Source organism: Emys orbicularis, chromosome 13 (genome assembly GCF_028017835.1).
Source record: "Emys orbicularis isolate rEmyOrb1 chromosome 13, rEmyOrb1.hap1, whole genome shotgun sequence".
In the NCBI taxonomy this organism is placed as follows: Eukaryota; Metazoa; Chordata; order Testudines; family Emydidae; genus Emys; species Emys orbicularis.
Genome location: NC_088695.1, coordinates 18,504,123 through 18,531,118, shown reverse-complemented (window position 1 = coordinate 18,531,118; position 26,996 = coordinate 18,504,123). Strand labels below are relative to the sequence as shown.

Here is a 26,996-nt window from a genome sequence, read left to right as displayed (position 1 = left end):
ACAATCGTTAGCTAACGGTACAAACAACATTTGGAAAGATCATTAAGTGGTCCACTGAGACCCTCAGCAATTTTCAAGTGGTCCGTGAAAAAAAAAGTTTGAGAACCACTGGTCTAGATAACTTAGTCCTGCCTCGAGTGCAGGGGACTGGACTAGAAGACCTCTCAAGGTCCCTTCCAGTCCTACAGTTTTATGTAAACAGCTGAGATTCTCACAAAGGCCTGTGAGCATCTCCAGGTCTCTGTCCCCAGGTCAGGATTGTCCCCAGCGGGTAGTGTATACACATGGCAGATGTCGCTCGTGACTTCCCACCCACCCTCGCTGACCCCAGGGAGCAGCTCCCTGCCTTTGAATGTTCGGATGGGATGTGGGAGCAGAATAGGTCTCCCCCCGTTCCCCCCCCAAAATGTTTTGGGAAGGATTTAGATTCTGAGTTTTCAATTATCCCAACAGATATTTTAATTTGTTCCCCCCTTTTCTGTTCCACTTTGTGAGATTCCCATTTGTACCAGGTGCTCGAGTGGTCAAGCAGCCTAGTGGTTAGATCGCCAGGCTCTCTCTCAGTCCCCTACTGGGCTGTGTACTTTATCTTTAATGCCAGGGGAGTGGTAAGGGGCACCCAGGCCCTCCCTCTCCACAGGGTCCCAGCCCATAGCCCTGTGTATCTCAACCCCTGAACAGGGTGGGGTTGGTGTCCCTCCTGGGAGTGAGTCAGAACCCACTGCCCTGGACTACCTACAAGTCCATTCAGTTGGGGGCATGGCCCCTCTAGTACAATCTGCCAGTGGCTTGCTGCCCATAGGTTCCCTCTTGGGTCTAGGGAAATGCCTGGGTGTGATCCCAGGTCCCTTCAGGCAAGGTGAGGACGAGCCCCACAATGTCTCTGGGGTCTGCTCAGTCTGATACCTCTGGTGCTGGGGGTTCATTCGCAGTCTCCCCTTGGTTGAGGAGCAAGTTCTGGCTTCCAGGTGGCTGCCCTGGCTGGCAGGTCACTGCTCCATCCCTTCAGCCCTGAGCAGAACCAGGGTCCCTTCTTTGATTCTCCCTCCAGTCCTGGCATTGTTTGCAGGTATAGCAGGATGGGGCTAGCTTAACTCAAACACTTTCTTTACCCCTTGCTGAGGCAGCTGGCAGTTTCTCTGCTTCATTGCGCTCTTCTTCCAGTGCAGGGACTGACTCCTGTCTGGATTGTCTCTCTGTCACATCAGGTGACGGGATGGTGAGTGAGAACAAGGAGGAGCATCCTCAGCAGGGAGGTCCTGGTCAAATGGAAGCACAGAGAACACTATCGGGAAGATCTGAAGGGGATGTGTCCTGGAGTCCTGAGCAGGGAGAAGCCTGCGAAAATCAGCACAGGCCAGAGGGGCAGCAGGGAACCTCCTTAGGGGAGAGACAAGAGGGTAAATCCACTGACCAGGGGGTTGGTTTGAAGGACCTTCCTGAAAACATGATCCAGCCAGGAATCTGCACTAAAGGGAAACTGTATGAATGCGGAAAAATCTTCAGTAATGACTCATCCCTGATTGTTCATCGGAGAGTCCACACAGGAGAGAGACCCTATAACTGCCCAGAGTGTGGGAAATCCTTCCCTCAGAGCTCCATCCTTGTTGTGCATCAGAGAGTGCACACAGAAGAGAAACCCTATAAATGCCCCGACTGCGGGAAAAGATTCAAGCGGAGCTCAACCCTTATTTCACACCAGAAAATCCACACAGGAGAGAGACCTTATAACTGCCTGGAATGTGGGAAAAGTTTCAATCAAGGCTCAAACCTAATTAAGCATCAGAGAATCCACACGGGGGAGAGACCCTATAACTGCCTTGAGTGCAGGAAAAGTTTCACTCGGCACTCGCACCTCATTAGACATCAGAGAATGCACACTGGAAAGATACCCTATAGGTGCCCTGACTGTGGAAAAAACTTTAGTGATAGCTCAGCTGTTATTAGACATCAGAGGATCCAAACTGGAGAGAGACCCTATAAATGCCTTGAGTGTGGGAAAAGCTTCAAGCAGAGCTCAGACCTTATGAATCATCAGAGAAGCCACACGGGAGAAAAACCCTATTACTGCCCTGAGTGTGGGAAGGGGTTCAGTCGGAAGGCTCACGTTATTTCGCACCAGAAAATGCACAGGCCAGAGAGATCCTTTAACTGCCTTGAGTGTGGGAAAAACTTCACTAGGAGCTCTGACCTCATTAGACATCAGAAAACCCACACTAGGAAGACACCATATAAATGTTCTGTCTGTCGAAAAAGCTTCAAGCAGAGGTTAGAACTTATTTCACATCAGAGAGCCCACACAACAAAAAGAAACTATAAATGTTCTGTCTGTGGGAAAAGCTACAAGGTGAAGGTCTCTCTAATGTCCCATCAGAAACTCCACACAGGCTAGCAGGTGGCAGGAGCTCTCTCTATGGACAGTGGGTCTGTGCTCTCCTGAAGCAAAGTGTAAATGTGTTTCATTGATAGATGGTCTTTGCGGGGGCAGCAAGTGGATGAAGGGTTTGGGTTTCAGTGGGGGATAGTTGACGGGTAGAAGAGGACGGAACGCTGGATACCTAGGAACTGGGTGATTTCAGGGTCTGGGGTGAGCAGGCGATTGGGATTGGTAGAGAGACATTTCTGTGGGTTACACACACATTTTCCAATTTAGAGGAGAGGTAAAAATGCCCCATTGCAGTTCTTGCCTGAGTTGTCTCTGCAGCTCCTAGGGCATCTCGGGATAGGGACAGAGGAATGTTATTCAGGGAAGCAGCAAGGGGCCCTCTGGGGCTGTAGTTACAAGGCAGGAAGAGCTGCTGATCTGAACTAACAGGATGCCAGAGCACTGCTCAGTGTATTGGACATCTCTGAAGTCATGGATGGTGGGGGTGGCTGGAGATTGGGGAATACATGGAGATTACCCAGAGAGGTGGGAACTCTAGGGGATGTCTTTTTGGGAGTGTGGTGTAGCAGTTGGAGGGGAGGGTGGGGGAAATGAGTTAAGATTCCTGGGTGTGAGCTAGTGCTGGTTACTTTCCCTGCTCTCTCTGTGTCCATTTCTCCCATCCCTACAATGGAGATAATATTTGACCAACGCCCTGGAGAGTTGTGAGGGGCCACTAATTACTGTGTATGAAGTGGTTCAGGAGAATGCAAGTACAGGAGAGGCTGAGTTTCACTATTATTGTTGTTATTACTGTGTACTGTGTTCACAGGATTATAGAATCACAGAAATGCAGGGTTGGAAGGAACCTTGAGAGGTCATCTAGTCCAGTTTCCTGTGCCGAGGCAGGACCAAGTAATCCTATACTATCCCTGACAGGTGTTTGTCCAACTTGTTCTTAAAAACCTCCAATGATGGGAATTCCACAGCCTCCCTTGATAGTCTATTCCAGAGCTTAACTATGCTAATAGCAGTGGTCCCCAAACTTTTCAGAGTAATGGTCTTCCTTACCCCTGTTTGTGCCCCCCTTACCCCACGGGAGCCGGGTTCGGGAGTAGGGCTGCAGCTCCCAGGGGGAGGGAGGGAGCATGGACAGGATTAAGGGGGCCTAGTGTGGGGACGCAGCTGGGACTGGGGCCGGGTGTGGAGCCGCGATTGGGCCATGGTTGTGGGCTGAGGCTGGGTGTGGTGCAGGACCACGGCTGGGGGCAGTGCCAGAGCAGAGCTGGGAGCGAAGCGGGGCTGGGTGGCACTTCCTCCACCCCAAGAGGGCTGGCCCAGACCCCGTCGCATCCCCCCAAATGTTCCTCCGCACCCCACAGTTTCAGGAGCTCTGCCTTATCATTATAAAGCAGTTGACTTTTTCCTTCCCAAGTGTAATATTTTGCATTTATCTTTACTGTCTTTATTTCAGACCAATTCTCCAATTTGTCAAGGTCATTTTGAAATCTAATCCTGTCCTCGAAAGTGCTAGAAATCCCTCCCATGTTCTTCATATTTGAGTATGAACCATTGATAACTACTCTCTGAGTATAGCCTTTCAAAGAGTTTTGCACCCACGTTATAGTCATTTCATCTAGACCACATTTTCCTAGTTTGCTTATGAGAATATCATGTGGGACTGTGTCATAAGCCTTACTAAAATCAAGATTACTCCCGGGGGAATTCTGTGCCAAAAAAAAAAAAAAAAAAAAATTCTGCACACAATATTTTAAAATTCTGCATATTTTATTTGTCAAAATAATGTGTGGTTTTTTTTATGCAAAAAGATCCACAATTACAGACAGTCAGTCATGATTGAGAACAGCATTGCAGGATGTGCAAAATAATTTGTCCCCATCCACATGCAGTTTTGTAGGGATATTCTCAAGCACGAGAAGCTGGTGTAGCCGTTTTGATACATGATGTGAAGGCTGTTCATGTTGTGCAAAAGAAAGAATATCCCTTTGCCATTTGGTAACTTCATCTGTACCTGGCTGGGTACTTTGGGAAGTGCTTGGTTCTGATTGTCCTGACATTTTATTAACCGCTTGATAAATGTTTTATTTGTCCTCAAAGTTTGTTTGTTTTTTAAATGGGTAAGTAAAATAAATCCTGAGCTATAATCTAACCGCCATGGTGCCACTTTGGCACAGGAAAAAAGTGAGAAAGCACATAGATCTTCCTAGCTGAGGATTTCCTTAGTGTTATTTATAATAAGGCTCCTTTACATCACTCTGGCAATGTAAAGGAGCCTTAAAACTTTTATAGGTTTTATGCTCCTGAGGTAATTGACTGAGAATGGGAACAGTTAACTAAGAATAGGAACATTAACTACATTACTATGCAGGCAGGCTGCTACATTTCTGCCTCAGAAAATTAGTGTTTTATTTCAAATGTTGAAACAGTTTTGCACAGAACACTCTTATTCTTCCACACCTTGTTCCCTCTCAAATAAAAACGGACTGAATTTTGTTTCAATCCAATCCCTGTTATCTTCTATAAAATGAGCCTCCAGGCAATTTAAGGGATAGCACTGGCTGATTACATTTCCAAACCTGGCAAAACAGCTGCTTCATTGCAATGAAGGAACATAGGCAGGCCGCTACATTTCTGCCTTAGGGGATAGAGCCTGCCTTATACCTAACAAAAAGCCCTACCCCTCCACACCGGGTGCTCTGCAGGAGAAAGCAAGAGGGACAGAGTCTCTCTCGTTGGTTTGCTCACACATGCCCAGCCCTGCCCCTTGATGGTAATTAATGTCCCCCCTGCAGGCATGCACGCCCAGCTCCCCTCCCCTGCAGTGATTTACATCTCTGACGGCTACTCTAAGTGTGCTGGGACAGATGCACCACCTGTGCTGCCAGGGAAGAGGTACATGTCCCCCACATATTTCTTCTGCATTTTTCTGAGCAGGGAGCACAGAAAACTGCAAACCATAAGAATTCTGCAGCTATGCAGGTGCGCAGAATTCTGTCAGGAGTACAAGATGTATCACATCTATTGCTTTCCCCCTAGCCACTAGACCAGTAACCCTGTCAAAGAGGAAATTAGATTGGTTTGGTATGATTTAAGAACATAAGAACAGCCATACTGGGTCAGACCAATGGTCCATCTAGCCAAGTATTCTGTCTTCTGACAGTGGCCAGTGCCAGATGCTTCAGAGGGAATGGACAGAACAGGAAATCATCAAGTGATCCATCCCCTGTTGCTTATTCCCAACTTCTGGCAACAGAGGCTAGGGACACTTCAGAGCATGGTTTTGCACTCCTGCACATCCTGGCTAATAGCTATTGATGGACCCATCCATCATTAACTTATCTAGCTGTTTTTTGAACCTTGTTATAGTCTTGGCCTTTACAACATCCTCTGGCAAAGAGTTCCAAAGGTTGACAGTGAGTTGTGTGAAGAAATAGGTCTATTTGTTTGTTCTAAACCGGCTAACTATTAATTTCATTTGGTGACCCCAAATTCTTGTGTTAGGAGAATGAGTTAATAACACTTCCTTATTTACATTCACCACACCAGTCATGATTTTATAGACCTCTATCATATACCCCCTTAGTCATCTCTTTTCCAAGCTGAAAAATCCAGTTTTATTAATTTCTCCTCACACAGAAGTTGTTCCATACCTCTAATAATTTTTGTTTGCTCTTTTTTGTACCTTTTCCAATTCCAATATATCTTTTTTGAGATGGAGTGACCAGATTTGCACACAGTATTCAAGATGTGGGCGTACCATGGATTTATATAGAGGCAATATGATATTTTTTGTCTTATCTATCCTTTTCCTAATGATTCCCAACATTCTGTTTGCTTTTTTGACTGCCGCTGCACATTGAGTGGATGTTTTCAGAGAACTATCCATAATGACTCCAAGATCTCGTTCTTGAGTGGTAAGAGCTAATTTAGACTCCCATCATTTTATATGTATAGTTGGGGTTATTTTTTCCAATGTGCATTATTTTGCATTTATCCACATTGAATTTCATCTGCCATTTTGTTGCCCAGTCACCCAGTTTTGTGAGATCCCTTTGTTACTCTTTGCAGTCTGCTTTGGACTTAATTATCTTGAGTAATTTTTTATCATCTGCAAATTTTGCCACCTCACTGTTTACCCCTTTTTCCAAAGAAGTTATGAATATGTTAAACAGTTCTGGTCCCAGTACAGACCCCTGGGAGACACCACTACTTATCTCTCTCCATTCTGAAAACTGACCATTTATTTCTACCCTGTGTTTCCTATTTTTTTAACCAGTTACTGATCAATGAGAGGATCTTCCCTCTTATCCCATGACAGCTTTCTTTGCTTAAGAGCCTTTCGTGAGGGACCTTGTCAAAGCCTTTTTGAAATTGTTGACAAATCCATGTTGGCTATTTCTTATCCTATTATCCAGTAGGTACTTACAAACTGATTGTTTAATAATTTGTTCCAGTATCTTTCCGGTTATTGAAGTTAGTGTAACTGGTTTATCGTTCCCCCAGTTCTCTTTGTTTCCCTTTTTAACGATAGCTACAATGTTTGCTTTACTCCGGTGTTCTGGGACATCACTCACCCACCAGGAGTTCTCAAGGATACTCGCTAATGATTCAGAGACTGGTTCAGCTAGTTCCTTAAGTACCTTAGAGTAAATTTCATCAGGATATCCCCATTTGAATACTATTATCTACCTATTCTTTAACCTGTTCTTTCCCTATTTTGGCTTGCATTCCTCGCTTGCTGTTAATATTAATTATGTTAACTATCTGGTCACATAAATGAGTACTGAAGCAAAATGGGCATTACATTTTTGATGTAATCCATGATTATTAGTATTTGATGTTCTCCTGTCCCTTCCCAGCTCTTTCTGTCATGGGGAGTGTATTACTGGAAGGGAAGGACGGTAGCTGGAATCCCTTATCCTTGTTTTCAGGCAGGGACTCATCTGAGATTGTGACACACCAGGATTATTCAGGAAATAATTGCCCTGGGAGGGATTTTCTTGTTTCTGGACGGTGGGGTGGTTCAGGGACTCATGTTTCATGAAATTCAGGCTTGGGGAGAATCTTTTATGTCTCATTTTGTACAAATAAATTCCTAATATTTTGTGTGTGTGTGTGTGTGTGTGTGTGTGTGTGTGTGTGTGTGTGTGTGTGTGTGTGTGTGTGTGTGTGTCAGAGCTCTGCCAGGGGTATGGTGATCCTTGGACTGTAAGCTCAGAGAGGGTGGATCAGAGCCCCAGTGGGGATGGGGTGGGTCTGAGAGACCCAATGGGCAGAGAGGAGGCCCAGGGCCAGCTGAGAGATCCTCCCCCTCCAAGACTGTGTGTGAGAGACAGAGAACGTGGCTGTGTGAAGGGGGCGAAAATGGAGTGAAAGTAACAAAAGGAGGAAAATAGCAGAAAAGGGGAATGATTGGTAGTGAAGAAGGGTTAGAAGGGAGAGGAAGAAATAGCAACACATGGTGCATTTAGATTCAGCTTTCCTCTGCTGCTCCCGGTCCCCACCCTCAGCATTACCATTAGGGTTGCCAATTTTCTAATTGCTGAAAACCGAACATCTTTGCCCTGCCCTGCTCCTTCCCCCGAGGCCTCTCCCCCGACCCTCTGTCGCTCACTCTTCACTCTCCCTCCCCCCACTCATTCCCAGGGCCGGTCGGCAGCACTTCGGTGGCAGCTCAATTGCGCCGCTCCATTCTTCGGCGGTAAGTCCTTCACTCCCTCTCTTCCTCTTCGGCGGCACTTCTGCGGCAGCTCAAAGAGGAAGAGAGGGACTGAGGGACCCGCCGCCGAATTGCAGCTGAAGACCCGGACGTGCCGCCCCAATACTGGAGTGCCAACCCTTTGTATTGGCCGCCCCAGGCATCTGCTTCCTTAGCTGGTGCCTGGAGCTGGCCCTGCTCATTCCCCCCTCTCCCAGGACTCGCTGCCTGCAGAGTCAGGCTGGGAGGAGCTGATGTGGAGCCTGCCCACCTGCCCAATCGGGGCACAGCGGAGCGGGGCGGGGGGTGGTCCCCAAAGCAATGAGCCGGGACACGTGGGGGTGGGTCCCTGGAGCAAGGGACCAGGGGTGGGGAGGGGCGAGTCCCCATAGTGAGGAGCCAGGGACGGGACAATCAGAGCACGGGGGGCAGAAGGGTGGTGGATAGGATTCTCCCCCGGGCGATGGCACCTACCTCTTGCAGCCTAATCCAGAAGCCAGCCACTGCTCTCTGTCAGGCATCAACAGCTGAGCAGAGAGCAGCTCCTCCATGTGACTCCAGCCACAGCTGCTGCTCTTCCTGTCCCCAAATGGCAGAGGCCAGTTACTGCAGTGTCTGGTCAGATGTGCTGACTGGATGCAGCAGATTCCCTTTGAAAACCGGACACCTGGCAATCCTACTCTCAACTGATTTCCAAATAGTTCTAGGGCTGGTCTCTATGGGGAAGCTTTACATAGATTCATTGATTACATGGCCAGGAGGGACAATTGTGATTACCTAGTCCCAACTCCTCTATAACAGGCCATAGAACTTCCTTGGATTAATTCCTGCTTGAACTAGAGCATATGGTTTCAAAAACATCTAATCTTGATTTAAAAATTAGTAAATTTCCCCCTTGGCTAATAACCCCTCACTGTTAAACAATTGCACCTTGTTACTTGTCTGCATTTGGCTTCACCTTCCAGCCATTAGATCTTGTTACACCTTTGTCTGGCAACATGAAGAGCTGCCCTGTATCATATTTCTGTTGTCCACATAGGTACCTATAGACTGTGAGCAAGACACCCCTTAACCTTCCCTTTGCAAAGCTAAAATAGACCCCAGGAGCTCACTTGGTCACTGTACAGCTTCTTTTCCAGTCCTTTAATCATTCTCACGGCTCTTCTCTGAACACTCTCCAGTTTATCAACGCAATAGTCCAGCAGCGATTGGACCACTGCCAAATACAGAGGTAACAACCTCCCTACCCCTACTGGATATTCCCCTGTTTATACATCCAAGGACTGCATTAGCCCTTTTGGCCATGGCATTGCCCTGGGAGCTCATGTTCAGCTGATTATCCACTATGTCCCACAAGTCTTTTTTCAGCGAGTCCCTGCTTCCCACGAGACAGTGCCCCATCCTGCAAGTGTGTCCTACATTATTTGGCTCTAGATTCACAACTCTGCATTTGGCCATATTAAAACATAAATTGTTTGCTTGCACCCAGCTCACCAAGCCACCCAGAGGCTCTGTCAGCAACCTATCCTCTTTGAGATTTATCACCCCCCTTTGCAATTTGCAAACTTTATGGGTGATACTTTTTGGTTTTCTTCCAGCTCACTGATGAAAATCATGTGAAGTAGGGTAGGGCCAAGAATGGATCCTTGCAGGATCCCACCAGAAACATACCCGCTCAGTGATGGTTCCTCATTGTACAATTTTTGTGAGATCTGTCAGCTAGCCAGTTTTTAATCCATTTGTTTGTGCCATACTGTTTTTGTGGGTTTTTTTCCAAATCATTTACCATCTGTCCCCCAGCTCCTGCTGAAGGTGTGCCTGGCAGTCTGGGTGCCCTTTGCAAGGCAGCTGGTGAGGGAGTGTTGTCTCCCTTCTCCTAGTGGTGCTGCAGTCTGAGTGGGAATCAGGAGCCTGGGGAGATGTCCTGGGGACCAGAGAGCCATCGCTCGATAGAGTCCCCCAATGAAAGAGACACAGTCCTGGTGGGCAGCAGGGGTACGGATGAGTAAAAATTAAAAAGGCCACTGTGTACGAGCCCTCTTAGGCGCGGGGCTGATTCCGGGGAATCGGCCTAAAGCCGCCTTACTCCTGGGCCACGTGTTCAACCCCAGGGCAGAGCGCAGGAGGGGAGTGGGATTCATTAGCTCCTGCCACCAGAGGGCTCTGGGTGCGGCGGAGGCTGGGGACGGGCATTCTGCGCGGGCCCTTTAACTGGGTCTGCCAAGGAATCCGGGATATTTGCAATTTGAGCTTCCTGGGTCAGGCGGCGCAGACGCTGCAGCTGCTGCCTCCATAGCTCCATTATGAGCCGGGAGCCTGGGCTGAGCCACTGCTCCCCAGCGGGGTGTGTGCGGGGAGAGCCCTTCCCTAGCGCCCCTCTGTGCCCAGCCGGGGGGACTTTCTCCGAGGGCTGGAACCAGCCCCTGGGGCAGCACCTGGCTCTACCGCCACCAGCCCCTGAGCCGGAGCCTGCGGGTGAGGGGAGAGACCCGGGGGAAAGGGGCTGGGGCCGGGGCCGGGGCCGGGGCCGGGGCCGAGGCCGGTCAGGAAAGTGACTCCGCACGAACGGCCCCTCCTCGCCTCAGCTCTGCTCCCGGGGGTGGGGAGCGGTAGTCTGCGAGTCCCAGAGCTGCTGAGCTCCTTGACCCTCCCCCGGACCCTGGGCTCTGCCCCCCTGAGCTTCTGCAGGAGCCGAGCCAGCTTACAGTGATAAAGCTGCGTGGTTTCTTCCACTCCCCGGACCAACATAGCCATGCCGAGAAAACCCCCAGTTAGGCTATGTCTACACTACAAAATTAGGTCGGATTTATAGAAGCCGGTTTTATAGAAACCGGTTGTATGCCGCCGATTGTGTGTGTCCCCACATAAAATGCTCTAAGTGCATGAAGTCGGCGGACCGCGTCCACAGTACCGAGGCTAGCGTCGACTTCCGGCGCATTGCACTATGGGTACCTATCCCACAGTTCCCGCAGTCTCAGGCAGTCTCCGGCGCCCATTGGAATTATGGGGTGAGATCGCAATGCCTGAATGATGCAAAACAGTGCCGCGGGGGGGTTCTGGGTACATTGCGTCAGGCCCCTCCCCCGCCGTCACAGCAACGGCAGACAATAGATTCGCGCCTTTTTACCTGGGTTACCTGTGCAGACAACATACCACGCCAAGCATGGAGCCCGCTCAGCTCAGCTCACCGTCACCATATGTCTTCCGGGTGCCGGCAGACGTGGGACTGCATTGCTACACAGCAGCAGCAGATAACTGCCTTTTGGCGGTAGATGGTGCAGCATGAGTGGTAGCCTTCATCGGCGATCGGGATGCTGGTAGCTGTGGGGCTGGCAGCCGTAGGGCTGCATTGCATCAGCCCCTTGCCTTTTGGCAGTAGATGGTTTATTACGACTGGTAACCGTCCTCGTCGGACAATCATGGATATCAGTCATAGTATATTATTTTCTGCCAAGTATTGTCTGCTGAGCACCCAGAAGAGGCCGAGGGCGATCTGGGTGCTGGCAGACATATGGCTGGCACACGTGGGGCTACATTGCTACACAGCAGCAACCGCTTGCCTTTAACCGTCCTCGTTGGACAATGATGGCTACCAGTCATAGTATACTATTTTCTGCCAAGTATTGTCTGCTAAGCACCCAGAAAAGGCCGAGGGCGATCTGGGTGCTGGCAGAGATGTGGCTGGCACACGTAGGGTTACATTGCTACACAGCAGCAACCCCTTGCCTTTTGGCAATAAATAGTATATTATGATTGGTATCCATCATCATCATACTGGTACGCGCCCAGTATTTGCTGCCAAGCACCCAGAAAATGCCGAGGGCTATCAGTCATGCTGCACTGTCGTCTTAAGATGTAAAAAATAGATTTGTTCTGTATTCATTTCCTTCCCCCCTCCCTCCGTCAAATCAACGGCCCGCTAAACCCAGGCTTAGGAGTTCAATCTCGGGGGGGTGCATTCTGTGTGACAGTTGTTTGTATTTCTCCCTGATGCACAGCCACCTTTCTTGATTTTAATTCCCTGTACCTGTACGCCATGTCGTCACTCGCCCCTCCCTCCCTTCTTCCCCTGGTCTTTAGATACTAGTTTCGCGCCTTTTTTCAGACCAGACGCCATAGCTATCACTGGGATCATGGATCCCGCTCAGATCACCGCGGCAATTATGAGCACTATGAACACCACGCGCATTGTCCTGGAGTATATGCAGAGCCTGGACATGCCAAAGCAAAACCAGGACCAGCTGAGGAGGAGGCGATTGCAGCGCGGCGACGAGAGTGATGAGGAAATTGACATGGACCTCTCACAAGGCACAGGCCCCAGCAATGTGGAAATCATGGTGTTACTGGGGCAGGTTCATGCCGTGGAACGCCGATTCTGGGCCCGGGAAACAAGCACCGACTGGTGGGACCGCATCGTGTTGCAGGTCTGGGACGATGCCCAGTGGCTGCGAAACTTTTGCATGCGTAAGGGCACTTTCATGGAACTTTGTGACTTGCTTTCCCCTGCCCTGAAGCGCCAGAATACCAGGATGAGAGCAGCCCTCATAGTTGAGAAGCGAGTGGCGATAGCCCTGTGGAAGCTTGCAACGCCAGACAGCTACCGGTCAGTCGGGAATCAATTTGGAGTGGGCAAATCTACTGTGGGGGCTGCTGTGATCCAAGTTGCCAGGGCAATGAGAGACCTGGTGATATCAAGGGTAGTGACTCTGGGAAACGTGCAGGACATAGTGGATGGCTTTGCTGCAATGGGATTCCCTAACTGTGGTGGGGCGATAGACGGAACCCATATCCCTATCTTGGCACCGGCGCACCAAGCCACCGAGTACATAAACCGCAAGGGGTACTTTTCAATGCTGCTGCAAGCCCTGGTGGATCACAAGGGACGTTTCACCGACATCAACGTGGGCTGGCCGGGAAGGGTACATGATGCTTGCGTCTTCAGGCACTCTGTTCTGTTTCGAAAGCTGGAGGAAGGGACTTTCTTCCCGGACCAGAAAATAACCGTTGGGGATGTTGAAATGCCTATCATGATCCTTGGGGACCCAGCCTACCCCTTAATGCCATGGCTCATGAAGCCGTACACAGGCAGCCTGGACAGGAGTCAGGACCTGTTCAACTACAGGCTGAGCAAGTGCCGAATGGTGGTGGAATGTGCATTTGGGCGTTTAAAAGCGCGCTGGCGCAGCTTACTGACTCGCTCAGACCTTAGCGAAAAGAATATCCCCATTGTTATTGCTGCTTGCTGTGCGCTCCACAATATCTGTGAGAGTAAGGGGGAGACATTTATGGCGGGGTGGGAGGTAGAGGCAAATCGCCTGGCCGCTGATTACGCACAGCCAGACACCAGGTCGGTTAGAGCAGCACAGCAGGGCGCGGTGCGCATCAGAGAAGCTTTGAAAACTAGTTTTGTGACTGGCCAGGCTACGGTGTGAAACTTCTGTTTGTTTCTCCTTGATGAAATCTCCAACCCCCCACCCACCCGGTTAACTCTACTTCCCTGTAAACCAACCACCCCACCCTCCCCTACCCTCCCCCCTTCAAGCACCACTTGCAGAGGCAATAAAGTCATTGTTACTTCACATTCATGCATTCTTTATTAATTCAGCACACAACTAGGGGGATAATTGCAAAGGTAGCCCGGGATGGGTGGGGGAGGAGGGAAGGAAAAGGACACACTGCACTTTAAAACTTTAAAACTTTAAAACTTATTGCTGTGGAAATCATCTAGGGTGGAGTGATTGGGTGGCCGGAGGCCCCCCCACCGTGTTCTTGGGCGTCTGGGTGAGGAGGCAATGGGACTTGGGGATGAGGGCTGTTGGTTACAGAGGGGCTGTAGCGGCGGTCTCTGCTCCTGCTGCCTTTCCTGCAGCTCAACCATACGCAGGAGCATATCACTTTGATGCTCCAGCAGCCGGAGCATCGACTCTTGCTTTCTGAGTACAAGCTGATGCCACTTCTCCTCTTCAGCCCGCGTTTCAGCACGCAAACTCTGCTCTTCAGCCCGCCACCTCTCCTCTCGCTCATATTGGGCTTTTTTAAAATCAGTCATTGACTGCCTCTACGCATTCTGCTGTGCTCTGTCAGCGTGGGAGGCAGTCTGTAGTTCAGTGAACATTTCGTCACGCGTCCTTCGCTTCCTTTTTCTAATATTCACTAGCCTCTGTGAAGGTGAAACATTTGCAGCTGGTGGAGGAGAAGGGAGAGGTGGTTAAAAAAGATACATTTTAGAGAACAATGGGTACACTCTTTCACGTTAGATTTTGCTCTTCACATCACACAGCACATGTGCTTTCGTTACAAGGTCGCATTTTTCCTCTTATATTGAGGGCCTGCCGGTTTGGTGTGAGAGATCACTCACGCAGTGCCAGGCCACAGATTTCAGCTTGCAGGCAGCCATGGTAAGACACAGTCTTTTGGCTTTTTTAACCTTGTTAACAAGTGGGGATGGTTTAAAACAGTACTGCTCTCATTAACCATACCAAGCACCCGTTGGGTTGGCCATTTAAAATGGGTTTGCAATGTAAAAGGAGGGGCTGCGGTTTCAGGTTTAACATGCAGCACAAACCCAACTAACTCCCCTCCCCCACACACCCAATTCTCTGGGATGGTCACTTCACCCCACCCCCCCACCGCGTGGTTAACAGCGGGGAATATTTCTGTTCAGCAGAGCAGGAAGGGGCACCTCTGAATGTCCCCTTAATGAAATCGCCCCATTTCAACCAGGTGACCGCGAATGATATCACTCTCCTGAGGATAACAAAGAGCGATAAGGAATGGTAAGCGATACTCCACCACAGTAGTTCTGCATGCCAGCAAACACCGGGACCATACGCTGCCATGCTTTGCTATGCAATGATTCCAGACTACGTGCTACTGGCCTGGCGTGGTAAAGTGTCCTACCATGGCGGACGGGATAAGGCAGCCCTCCCCAGAAACCTTTTGCAAAGGCTTTGGGAGTACATGAAGGAGAGCTTTCTGGAGATGTCCCTGGAGGATTTCCGCTCCATCCCCATACACGTTAACAGACTTTTCCAGTAGCAGTACTGGCCGCGATTGCCAGGGCAAATTAATCATTAATCATTAAACACGCTTGTTTTTAAACCATGTGTAATATTTACAAAGGTACACTCACCAGAGGTCCCCTGTGTGCCCACAGGGTCTTGGGTGAGTTCGGGGGTTACTGGTTCCAGGTCCAGGGTGATAAACATATCCTGGCTGTTGGGGAAACCGGTTTCTCCGCTTCCTTGCTGCTGTGAGCTATCTATGTTCTCTCCATCCTCATCTTCATCGTCCGCCGAACCCTCTTCCCTGTGTCTTTCTCCAGTGAGGGAGTCATAGCACACGGTTGGGGTAGTGGTGGCTGCACCCCCTAGAATGGCATGCAGCTCCGCGTAGAAGCGGCATGTTTGCGGCTCAGCCTCGGACCTTCCGTTTGCTTCTCTGGATTTGTGGTAGGCTTGCCTTAGCTCCTTAATTTTCACGCGGCACTGCTGTGCGTCCCTGTTATGGCCTCTGTCCTTCATGGCCTTGGAGACCTTTTCTAATATTTTGCCATTTCTTTTACTGCTTCGGAGTTCGGCCAGCACTGATTCATCTCCCCAGATGGCGAGCAGATCCCATACCTCCCGTTCGGTCCAGGGTGGAGCTCTTTTGCGATCCTGGGACTGGGACTGGGACTCCATCACGGTTACCTGTGCTGATGAGCTCTGCATGGTCACCTGTGCTCTCCACGCTGAGCAAACAGGAAATGAAATTCAAACGTTCGCGGGGCTTTTCCTGTCTACCTGGCCAGTGCATCTGAGTTGAGAGTGCTGTCCAGAGCGGTCACAATGAAGCACTGTGGGATAGCTCCCGGAGGCCAATAACGTCGAATTCCGTCCACACTAACCCAATTCCGACCCCCTAAGGCCGATTTTATCGCTAATCCCCTCGTCGGAGGTGGTGTAAAGAAACCGGTTTAAAGGGCCCTTTAAGTCGAAAGAAAGGGCTTCATCGTGTAAACGTGTCCAGGCTTAATTCGATTTAACGCGGCTAAAGTCGACCTAACCTCGTAGTGTAGACCAGGCCTTAGACACAGCTATGCCGACAAAGTGTTTCTGTTGGCCCGGCTGTCAAGAGAAGTGGTGTTCCTGCACCGGAAGAAATACTCCTGCTGCGTCTACCCTAAAGGGCTATGCATTCTTAACTCTGCAGAGTAGACATGGCCGCAACAAAACAGCAACCAGATCTCCTGTCCAGAGGGGGGAAGGAGAATGAAAGGGGGAGAGGAAAAGTATGGGAAAGGAGAAGCAAGTGGGGAGAGAAGTTACAGGTGCCTAAACCTGCCCAGGTCTGTTGACTTTAGATTCACTTCTCATTGCACAAGACAAGGACCCGAGGCAGGAAAAGTCAGTTCCTACCTCTGCGTAGTCCCTGCTACTGCCCTGGGTGACAATGTCAGGGGGAGCCCCAGTGCAGCTGCTTTGATTTTGTTCTTTTCTAGTATTTGGTTCTGGGAGGATTTAAATATAAACCTCTACCCCAATATAACGCGACCCGATGTAACATGAATTCGGATATAACACGGTAAAGCAGTGTTCTGGGGGGGCTGGGCTGCACACTCCGGCGGATCAAAGCAAGTTCGATATAACGTGGTTTCACCTATAACGTGGTAAGAGTTTTTTGGCTCCTGAGCACAGCGTTATATCGGGGTAGAGGTGTATGTGTTGGTGGGTTGAGAAAAACGCCCCAGCATTTTCGCAGTGTGACAGAATGCAGAACATCTGTTTGCAGGGAAAGGGAGGGTGGTGAACCAGTGTGTGAAATTGTCTAAAGTCCCCGTCTGAAACCTTCCCTCTGCCCTTTTCACCGACAGGCTGGAAAATAACATCCAGGTTTCACTCCACATTTTCCCACTCTCCCTGGGGATAGTGAAGGGAAATGGCTGCAGTGTAACAGGCACAGGTAAGTGATTGTCAGGGAGTAAGTGTGTGTGGGGGGGATCCCTACCAGTGTCCCTGATTTCCCACTCATGCCAGGGACTCTGTGTGCCCCTCCATTACACTTAAAAAACCACCAACTTTTTCTCCTCAGGTAGTTAGTGTTTAGATACTGTTCTAGTTCCTTGATAGATGGGACTCCTCTGCTGAGCTAACAAACAAGTCCATTTTTTCCAAACATCCAGACATATTTACCCTCCCCCCCCCCCATCTCCCCAGTAAATGAGTAGTTTAATGACAATCCCAGTGATTGCAGGCTGTGCAATCACTTTTCGTTTCACGTCCACTGGGTCTCTGGAGTCATTTCCTTTTCCACTCTATCCCTGGAGTTCCAGTCCCATCCGCATAACCAATTGTTATGTCTTTTGCTCTTTACACAACACAAAGAAACTTGTAGAAACCCCAGGCACAGTTGAGTTCCAAATAACCTTACTTATTTAACTAGTGCAGATATCCAAAGCCTAACTACATTCACTGCTGTTCTGACATTTTTGGAGCTTTCTAAAACTAGAACATGACGAGGGATAACCAACTATTTATATGGACACTACATTCTCTTTAACGTGAAGCTGGAAGATGTGGGAAAGGCCCAGCAGGAAGAGTTAGAAATTACCCACTATGAGGAAAGAAACCCCTGAACAGGCAGCTATCAAAGACCTACTACCAACCTGCAGAACTCCGAAGCCAAGAGTCACTCCAGAAAGTTATGAGACAGGCATAGATTCATAAGTTCTGAGGCCATAATGGACCATTGTGATCATCTAGTCAGACCTTCTGAATAACGCAGGCCATAGGACTTTCCGGTATTAATTTCTGATTGAAATAGAGTGGCTCTTTTAAAAATACATCCAATCTTGATTTTAAAATTTCCAGTGTTGGAGAATCCACTGCAACCCTTGGTAAGTTTTTCCCAATGTTTAATTACTCTCTCTGGTAGAAAGTTTGCACCTAATTTTAGTCTGAATTTCTATTGCTTCAGTTTCCAGCCACTGTATCTTGTTGTACTTTTGTCTGCTAGATTGAAGAGCCCATTATCAAACTTCTGTTCCCCATATGAGTACTTGTAGATGGGGATCACGTCACCACTTAATTATTTGTTTGATAAGCTAAATGGCTTGAGCTCCTTGCGTCTATCACTATAAGGTAGGTTTTCCAATCCTTTAATCATTCTTGTGGTTCTTTGAGCCCTTTCCAATTGTACAGCATCAGTCTTGAATTGTGGATACCAGAAAGGGATATAGTAGTCAAGTAGCAGTTGCACCAGTAACACACAGAGAGGTAATATAACCTATCCATTCCTACTCAAGTTTCCCCTGTTTATACATTAAAAGGGCTAATGTGATGCTTCAGGTATAGCGTCACACTGGGAACTCACGTTCAGTTGATTATCTATCTTGAGCGTCAGATCTTTATCCCGGGAAGCAGTGACTCTGAAAGAGTATCCCATTTTGCAAATACTGCCTGCTTTGTTCCTAGATGTGGGAGTTTATATGGGGTGTAGAGAAACACATCTTGTTGGCCAACATTCAGTTTACCAAGTGATCCAAATCTCTGTAAAATGACCAGTCCTCTTTATTATTTACCACTCTTCCAATCTTTGTGTCTTCTGCAAACTTTATCAATAATGATTTTGCTTTCTTCCAGGTCATTGATAAAAATGTTGTTACAAGAGTTGGCTTTTGTTGAATGACTTGCAGAAGTCAAGTATACAACATTAACATGGTTACCTTGATCAATCAAACTTGTAATCATCAAATAAATCCTAAGTTTGACAAGATCTATTTTTCATAAATCCATGTTGATGGACATTAATTATATTACCCTCCTCTAATTCTGTAGAAATCAATTCCCACATCAGCTGTTACATTATTTTTCCTAGGACTGATGTCAGCCTGACAGGCCTATAATTACCCAGGTCATCCCATTTACCCTTTTAAAATATTGGCACAACATTAGTTTCCTTCCAGTCCTTTGGAACTTCTCCACTGTTCCAAGCTTGATTTAAAAAAAAAAAAAAAAAATCGGATGTGCTGATTTTAAAATGTCTAACTTTAATATCTGCTGTTTAGCATTCTCCTTTAAGTTATTGTTAGAGTGGACAGTATTTTAGCATCATCATCATCAGATGATATGAATATATCATCAACTTTTTCCCAAATATGGAACAAAAATATTTATTGAACACTTCTGCCTTTTCTGTATTATTATTGACAGCTATTTTCATATAGCAATGGACTAATAACATTGATAGGATTGCTTTTCTTCCTTGTAATCTTTAAAAACTCCTTATTGTCCTTAACTATTCTGATCATAGAGTTCTCCCTATGTCCTTTTGCTTCCCTTATCAATTATATACTATTCCTAGCTTCTAACATATTAATTTCTATCACCCTCCCCTTTTCCCCATTTGTGGTGTGAGTATGTATGTATGTGCATATTTCAGTTTTCAAAAATACTCTCACTTCCCTGCTAAGCCAGGCTGTTCCTTTTTAACCAGTGTAGCCTGCTTTCTCGATTTTTGGGATTGTGACTCTTTGGCCATCTAGTAAAATGTTCCTAACCAGTTTCCCATTGTAACTGATGTTTTTCTGTTTAAATTATTGTTACCAGCTGATATGGCTCATAACCATTTTCAGCTTTGTGAAACTGGCCCTGTTAAAGCACCAAGGAGAGAGAGAGATAACTATAACTTGTTTGGACTTTATTCTGTTTGTAACCACTAATTGTTAGTGCTGGGATGAAGAGGAATTTATCTGTCAAGATGAGGTCTCAGCTAGAATTCCCGCATGTTGGTTGCAACACTTTTGAGTGAGTAAATTATCGTGTATAAATGAGAAATTCTAATGACATTTTAGTACTGGTAGCATGCGAACTGCAGCCTATGTCAATCAGATTAAAGTTCGTCATGATCACACAGCTTTCTTCCCTACATGTTATAGAAAGATGCTTGAGGAGCCATTCATCCTGTTCTTTAAGTGTGATTTGGTAGTCTGTAGCAGACACCAACTAGTACCTCATCTTGTGCTTTATCTGTTAGTAGGGGGGGGGGGGATAGCTCAGTGGTTTGAGCATTGGCCTGCTAAACCCAGGGTTGTGAGTTCAATCCTTGAGGGGGCCACTTAGGGATCTGGGGCAAAATCAGTACTTGGTCCTGCTAGTGAAGGCAGGGGGCTGGACTCGATGACCTTTCAAGGTCCCTTCCAGTTCTAGAAGATGGGATATCTTTAATTTTTTACACTGATCTGTAAGCATTCAAGTTGGTGACTCAGAAACAGGTAATGCCATTTGTGACATAGGGTGCCACGCCCCCTCTGCTTCTGCCTGTTCAGTCTTTCCTAAATAGATTATAACCATTGATTTTAACACTCTGCTCATGTGAATCATCCCGCCAGTTTCAGTAACACCATCTAGATCGAATTTGTGCTCATAAATGAGTAATTTCAGTTTCTCGTTTTTTTATCAAGGCCCCTAGCATAGGTATGTAAGCAATTCAAGAATTTTCTTTTCATGTTTCTTGGTGTCTTGATTAATTTTGTTCTCAACTTCTTAATTTTTTGCTGAGTGCTCATTTGTTCCCTCTTTTCACACTCCTCTGTTGGTATTAGTTTACTGCCTTTCTGAATACTCTGTCCAGCCTGTGCCCTTGCAGCTATATTCTTCTGCTGAGATGCAGCCATTCAACCTGTACAGCCCCTTCACCCCACAGAAGGTAGTACAATGTTCCACAAACCCAAAACCCTACGCCACTTACCTATCCAGTGCTTCACTTCCAGAATCTTCTGCTTTCTGTCTTGCTTGGCTTGTGGGCCAGGAAATATTTCTGAGAAGATCATTTGGACGTTCTTCTCCTTCAGCGCCCTTCCAGGTTCTCTGAAGTTGACTGTAATTTCTCCAGTTCAAGTTAAAAAAAAATTGTGGCAATTTTTATTTGCCTTCTGTTTTCTGAGCCCAGGGGGTAGGGAAGATATGTATGCGTGAAGCTCCCTGGTGTGTGTATCACACTGCATCTACAAAACTCCACCTCCAACAGTGCAGATGGAAAAGTGTGGGCCCCCCCAGCTGCTGGCATTTATCCTTCTGACTTCTCCATCCCCCTGCTTAATCACGACTCTGTTTCCTCTTTACCCCAGCCAGTCTTCTCCCCCACACTCTCCTTTTCTCTCCTGCCTTTCCCTTTACAATTTCCCACCTCTCACAGCTACTGTCCCACATGCCACTACACTGTCTATTCTCTTGCACCTGCTCAGCCTCCTGCTGGCTGAATCCCCCTCAACCTCTCTTTGTCCCCCACACATGTTCCTGGACCCCCCCAGAGTCCCTATAGCTTCCTATATTTCCACTTTTCCTCTGAATTTCCTGTCCAGTCTCCTAACCACAGAGCCCCAGCCATATTCCTTGAGAAGAGCCTGACATCATTCACACTGGAAACAAGGGCAGTGGGTGGCCATCTTTATTAGGGGCAGCCTCACTTCCACATGCCAAATCTGTAGGGAAACAGTGGCCAACTTGATTAAGGGCCATTTGACTTCATCTGCAACTAAATATCATGAGACTCCATTATAAAAATCACCAGAGTCAGTAGCTCTGGGCATCGCACTTTCACAGTAGAAATTGTGTGTGTTTTTAATGAAAGCTCTGGGAAATTTCCCAGCTCCCCAGGGAAGTTCCCTGCTCTCGGTGGGGAGGGGTAATTTCCAGCTCTGCCTGTGACTGGTTAGGGCTCTGATCTCAGCAGGGCTAGGAGAGGGGATAAGAGGTTGAAGACCTGTGCTGTGTCTGGGTCATAACATCCCTTGGTATGTGGAGGACCCTGAATCTCCTGCCGGGGGGAACCTCAAGTCTCCAAGGAATCATCTGTCCTCCTCAAAGTGTCTCCAGAAACAGTTTCCAATCCCTTTGGTTTATAGACGTGATGGAATACACTCCTGTATTCATATCCTACACCCCACTGGAATACTTTTTGTACAAAGTATGACTTTTGAGGTATCTCTTGAAAATTCATAATTTGGTGGTCAGTGTTGTCCTGATAAAATATGTGGCAACATTGTATGTAAAATTAAGATTTTCCTGTAGGATGTTGTTAACACATGTTCCAAACCAGGGGTGGCTAACCTGTGGCTCCAGAGCCACATGGGGCTCCTTGTATAGTCAGACTCCGGGGCTGGAACTACAGGCGCCAACTTTCCAATGTGCAGGGGGGTGCTCACTGCTCAAGCCCTGGCACTGCCACAGGCCCTGCCCCCATTCCACCCTTTCCCGCGCCTTCGCTCCTCCCCTCCCCGCCCCCCAGAGCCTCCTGCATGCCACGAAACAGCTGATCAGGAGGTGGCGGAGGGAGCGGGAGGTGCTGACCACGGGGCTGCCAGTGGGTGGGAGGCGCTGGGAGAGGGGGGAGCTGATGGGGGGGCTGCTGACGTATTACTGTGGCTCTTTGGCAATGTACATTGGTAAATTCTGGCTCCTTCTCAGGCTCAGGTTGGCCACCCCTGTTCCAAACCATAGCAGAAGTTGGCAAACCGGTCTGTCCTAAACAAAGGAATGTGTGCTCTGCTTCATTAGCATTTAAGCAGTAACTAGAGTCATCGAGCAGGAAGGGAGACAAAGGGAGTGCAAGCAGGTGAGAAAAAAGCAACAGAGAAAATCCTTCCACACAGACTCTTTGTCTCCTGGTTCTCAGCTGGAAATGCTTCTCAAAGGGGGAACAGGACTATAAAAAAGAGGGGCAGACACCCCAAGAGGCCCCCTTTGCACCTGAGCAAACAAAGAAAATAGCTGTTGGATTATGGGGGATGGGTCCTGACCCGAAGGTTGGTCAGTAACACTGCTGGAATCATGTGGTGAGAAACTTTGCTTCAGATCTTGTTAGATGTGAGAAAGCATCTTCTCTTTATTTTTCTTGTAGTCATTTCTCACTTTTATGCTTCATTACTTGTATTCACTTAAAACCTATCTCTTTGTAGTTAATAAACTTGTTTTACTGTTTTATCCAGTCTAGTGTGTTTAAGTTGGAGTGTCTTTATTTAAAGTAATAAGCAGTCATTATTCTTTTAAGGAATTAAGGACTTATTTTATTTGTATTGTCCAGGAGAGGGCTGGGTAGTACAGGCCATACATTTCTGGGGGGAAATCTAAGATTGGGGGTGCGTGTGGGTCACACTGAAGTATAACCAAGGCTGGTGAGAGTCAGAGTGTAACCCAAGTGTGCCTGTTAGGCTGCAGTTATACACATACACACACTCTCTCTCACACACTGAGTGTGTGGTTTGCATGCTGGTAGGCTGTTTGTGTGTGGCCCTGGTGGGTGCTAGTTCAGCAAGGCATCGTAAGGCACCCAAGGTTACAGGGCAGGGGTGACACAGCTGCTCATTAGTCTGGATTGTACCCTTGCTATGTCACACCCATCCAGCTAGCACATCTGGAAACAACTGTGTCTTAGAATAAATGTAAAATCTTGGTCTCACATGTTTTCTTTGCCTGGAACAGGATTTCCCATTCCCATACGTGTTGTGATCTCCCAGGGAAGAAACATGGGTCCAAGATCTCCAGGACTCTGAGGAAAGGGAGATCCTGAGAAACAGCCACACAGGTGAGGAATTGGTTAAACAGACGCAGAAGCCGTGTGCCATTGATGTGGTATATCTTGACTGTAATAAGACTTTTGATATGGTCTCACATGACCTTCTCATAAAGAAACTAGGGAAATACAACCTAGATAGAGCTATTATAAGGTGGGTGCAAAACTGGTTGGAAAGCCATTCAGAGAGTAGTTATCAGATGTTCACCGTCAAGATGGAAGGACATATTGAGTGGGGTTCCACAGGGATCAGTTCTGGGTCTGGTTCCATTCAATACCTTCATCAAAGATTTAGATAATGGCATAGAGGGTACACTTATAAAGTTTGTGGACAATACCAAGCTGGGAGGGGTTGCAAAGTGCCTTGGAGGATAAGATTAAGATTCAAAGTGATCTGCGATGTATTAGCAGGAGTGTTGTAAGCAAGAAACAAGAAGTAATTCTTTCGCTCTGCTCCACGCTGATTAGGCCTCAACTGGAGTATTGTGCCCAGCTCTGTGCACCACATTTCAAAAAAGATGTGGAGAAATTGGAGAATGCTCAGAGAAAAGCAACAAAAAACATTAAAGTTCTAGAAAACATGACCTATGAGGGAAGATTGGGGGAAAAAATAGGGTTTGTTTAGTCTGGAGAAAAGAAGACTGAGGGAACATAACAGTTTTCAAGTACAGAAAAGGTTGTTACTAGGAGGAGGGAGAAAAATTGTTCTCTCTAACCTCTGAGGATAGGACACGAAGCAATGGGCTTAAATTGCAGCAAGGGAGGTTTAGGTTGGACATTAGGAAAAACTTCCTAACTTTCAGGGTAGTTAAGCACTAGAATAAATTGCCTAGGGAGGTTGTGGACTCTCCATCATTGTCTAACCTGCTCTTAAAAATCTCCAAACACCTGTGAGGGATGGTCTAGATCAGAGGTTATCAAACTGTGGTTCGCGAGCGCCATTCAGGTGGTCTGCGGATAGTCCCTCTAAGGTGCACACCTGGGCGGCTGCACACAAGAGAATGAAGGGCCACCCACCTAATTAGTGGAGCCACAAAGGTGTGGCTCTAGTAATTAAGTGCCTGGACCCTGGAGAAGATGCACATGTAAGGTGAGGTGGTGGCCTTGGGGAGAATAGTGGGTAGGTGGGACGGGGCAGTGGGGTGAGAAGAGGGAGTGGGGGGAATTTGGATCGTGCAGGGCTGCAGCGGCCAGAGAAAGAGGCAACTTTCCCCAGCTCCAGGGCTGCAGCTGCCAGGGAGAGATGGCCCTCCTTGCGTGTAAACAGCTGAGATTCTCACAAAAGCCCTGTGAGCATCTCCAGGTCTCTGTCCCCAGGTCAGGATTGTCCCCAGCCAGTGGTGTATACACATGGCAGATGTCGCTCGTGACTTCCCACCCACCCTCACTGACCCCAGGGAGCAGTTCCCTGCCTTTGAATGTTTGGATGGGATGTGGGAGCAGAATTGGTCTCCCCTCCCCCCACATTCTGGGAAATGTTTTGGGAAGGATTTAGATCCTGCTTTTTCAATTATCCCAACAGATACTTTAATTTGTTCCCCCCTTTCCTGTTCCACTTTCTGAGATTCCCAGGGGCTCGGGTGGTCGGGCAGCCTAGTGGTCAGATTGCCAGGCTCTCAGTCCCCTACTGGGCTGTGTACTTTGTCTTTAAGGCCAGGGGACTGGTAAGGGGCACCCAGGCCCTCCCTCACCACAGGGCCCAGCGCATGGCCCTGTGTATATCAACCCCTGAACAGGGTGGGGTTGGTGTCCCTCCCGGCAGGGGGTCAGAACCCACTGCCCTGGGCTACTTCCTACAAGTCCATTCAGTTGGGGGCATGGCCCCTCTAGTACAATCTGCCAGTGGCTTGCTGCCCATAGGGTTCCCTCTTGGGTCTAGGGAAATGCCTTGATGTGGTCCAAGGTCCTTCCGGCAAGGTGAGGATGAGCCCACAATGTCTCTGGGGTCCGCTCAGTCTGTTACCTCTGGTGCTGGGGGTTCATTCGCGGTCTCCCCTTGGTTGGGGAGCCAGTGCTGGCTTCCAGGTGACTGCCCTGGCTGGCAGGTCACTGCTCCATCCCTTCAGCCCTGAGCAGAACCAGGGTCCCTTCTTTTATCCTCCCTCCAGTCCTGGCATTGTTTGCAGGTATAGCAGGATGGGGCTAGCTTAACTCAAACACTTTCTTTAACCCTTGCTGAGGCAGCTGGCAGTTTCTCTGCTTCATTGCGCTCTTCTTCCAGTGCAGGGACTGACTCCTGTCTGAATTGTCTCTCTGTCACATCAGGTGACGGGATGGTGAGTGAGAACAAGGAGGAGCATCCTCAGCAGGGAGGTCCTGGTCAAATGGAAGCACAGAGAACACTATCGGGAAGATCTGAAGGGGATGTGTCCTGGAGTCCTGAGCAGGGAGAAGCCTGTGGAAATCAGCACAGGCCAGAGGCGCAGCAGGGAACCTTCTCAGGGGAGAGACAACAGGGTGAATCCACTGACCAGGGGGTTGGTTTGAAGGACCTTCCTGAAGACATGATCCAGCCAGGAATCTGCACTAAAGGGAAACTGTATTAATGTGCTGAGTGCGGAAAAATCTTCAGTAATGACTCATCCCTGATTGTTCATCGGAGAGTCCACACAGGAGAGAGACCCTATAACTGCTCGGAGTGTGGGAAATCCTTCACTCGGAGCTCCACCCTTGTTGTGCATCAGAGAGTGCACACAGAAGAGAAACCCTATAAATGCCCCGACTGCGGGAAAAGCTTCAAGCGGAGCTCAACCCTTATTTCACACCAGAAAATCCACACAGGAGAGAGACCTTATAACTGCCTTGAATGTGGGAAAGGCTTCAGTGAACGCTCAAACCTAAACAAACATCAGAGAATTCACACAGGAGAGAAACCCTATAACTGCCTCGAGTGTGGGAAAAGTTTCACTTGGAGTTCACACCTCATTAAACATCAGAGAATGCACACTGGAAAGATGCCCTATAATTGCCCTGACTGTGGGAAAGGCTTCAGTGACAGCTCAGCTGTTATTAGACATCAGAGGATCCATACTGGAGAGAGACCCTATATATGCCTCGAGTGTGGGAAAAGCTTCAAGCAGAGCTCAAACCTTATGAATCATCAGATAATCCACACAGGAGAAAAACCCTATTACTGCCCTGAATGTGGGAAGGGGTTCAGTCGGAAGGCTCACGTCATTTCACACCGGAAAATACACAGGGTAGAGATCCTTTAACTGCCTTGAGTGTGGGGAAAACTTCTCTAGCAGCTCTGACCTCATTAAACATCAGAAAACCCACACTGGAAAGATATCATATAAATGTTCTGTCTGTTGAAAAAGCTTCAAGCAGAGGTCAGAACTTATTTCACATCAGAGAGCT

General features: G+C 48.1%; 1 protein-coding gene across 1 annotated transcript; it reads left to right on the top strand.

The window, feature by feature from the left end:
- The first annotated feature begins 1,447 nt into the window (after positions 1-1,447).
- LOC135887541 (zinc finger protein 271-like) lies at positions 1,448-26,851 on the top strand. Its single transcript, XM_065415270.1, has 2 exons — positions 1,448-2,387; positions 26,250-26,851. Exons 1-2 carry the CDS (start codon positions 1,448-1,450, stop codon positions 26,849-26,851), a joined length of 1,542 nt encoding a protein of 513 aa, XP_065271342.1.
- Positions 26,852-26,996: the final 145 nt, after the last annotated feature.

Bases quoted from the DNA above. Each gene is read 5' to 3' on its own strand.
- LOC135887541 (XM_065415270.1), top strand. From the start codon at position 1,448: ATGATCCAGCCAGGAATCTGCACTAAAGGGAAACTGTATGAATGCGGA. The intron at 2,388-26,249 runs GCTAGCAGGTGG...GAGTCCACACAG, and splicing joins CCATCAGAAACTCCACACAG to GAGAGAGACCCTATAACTGC.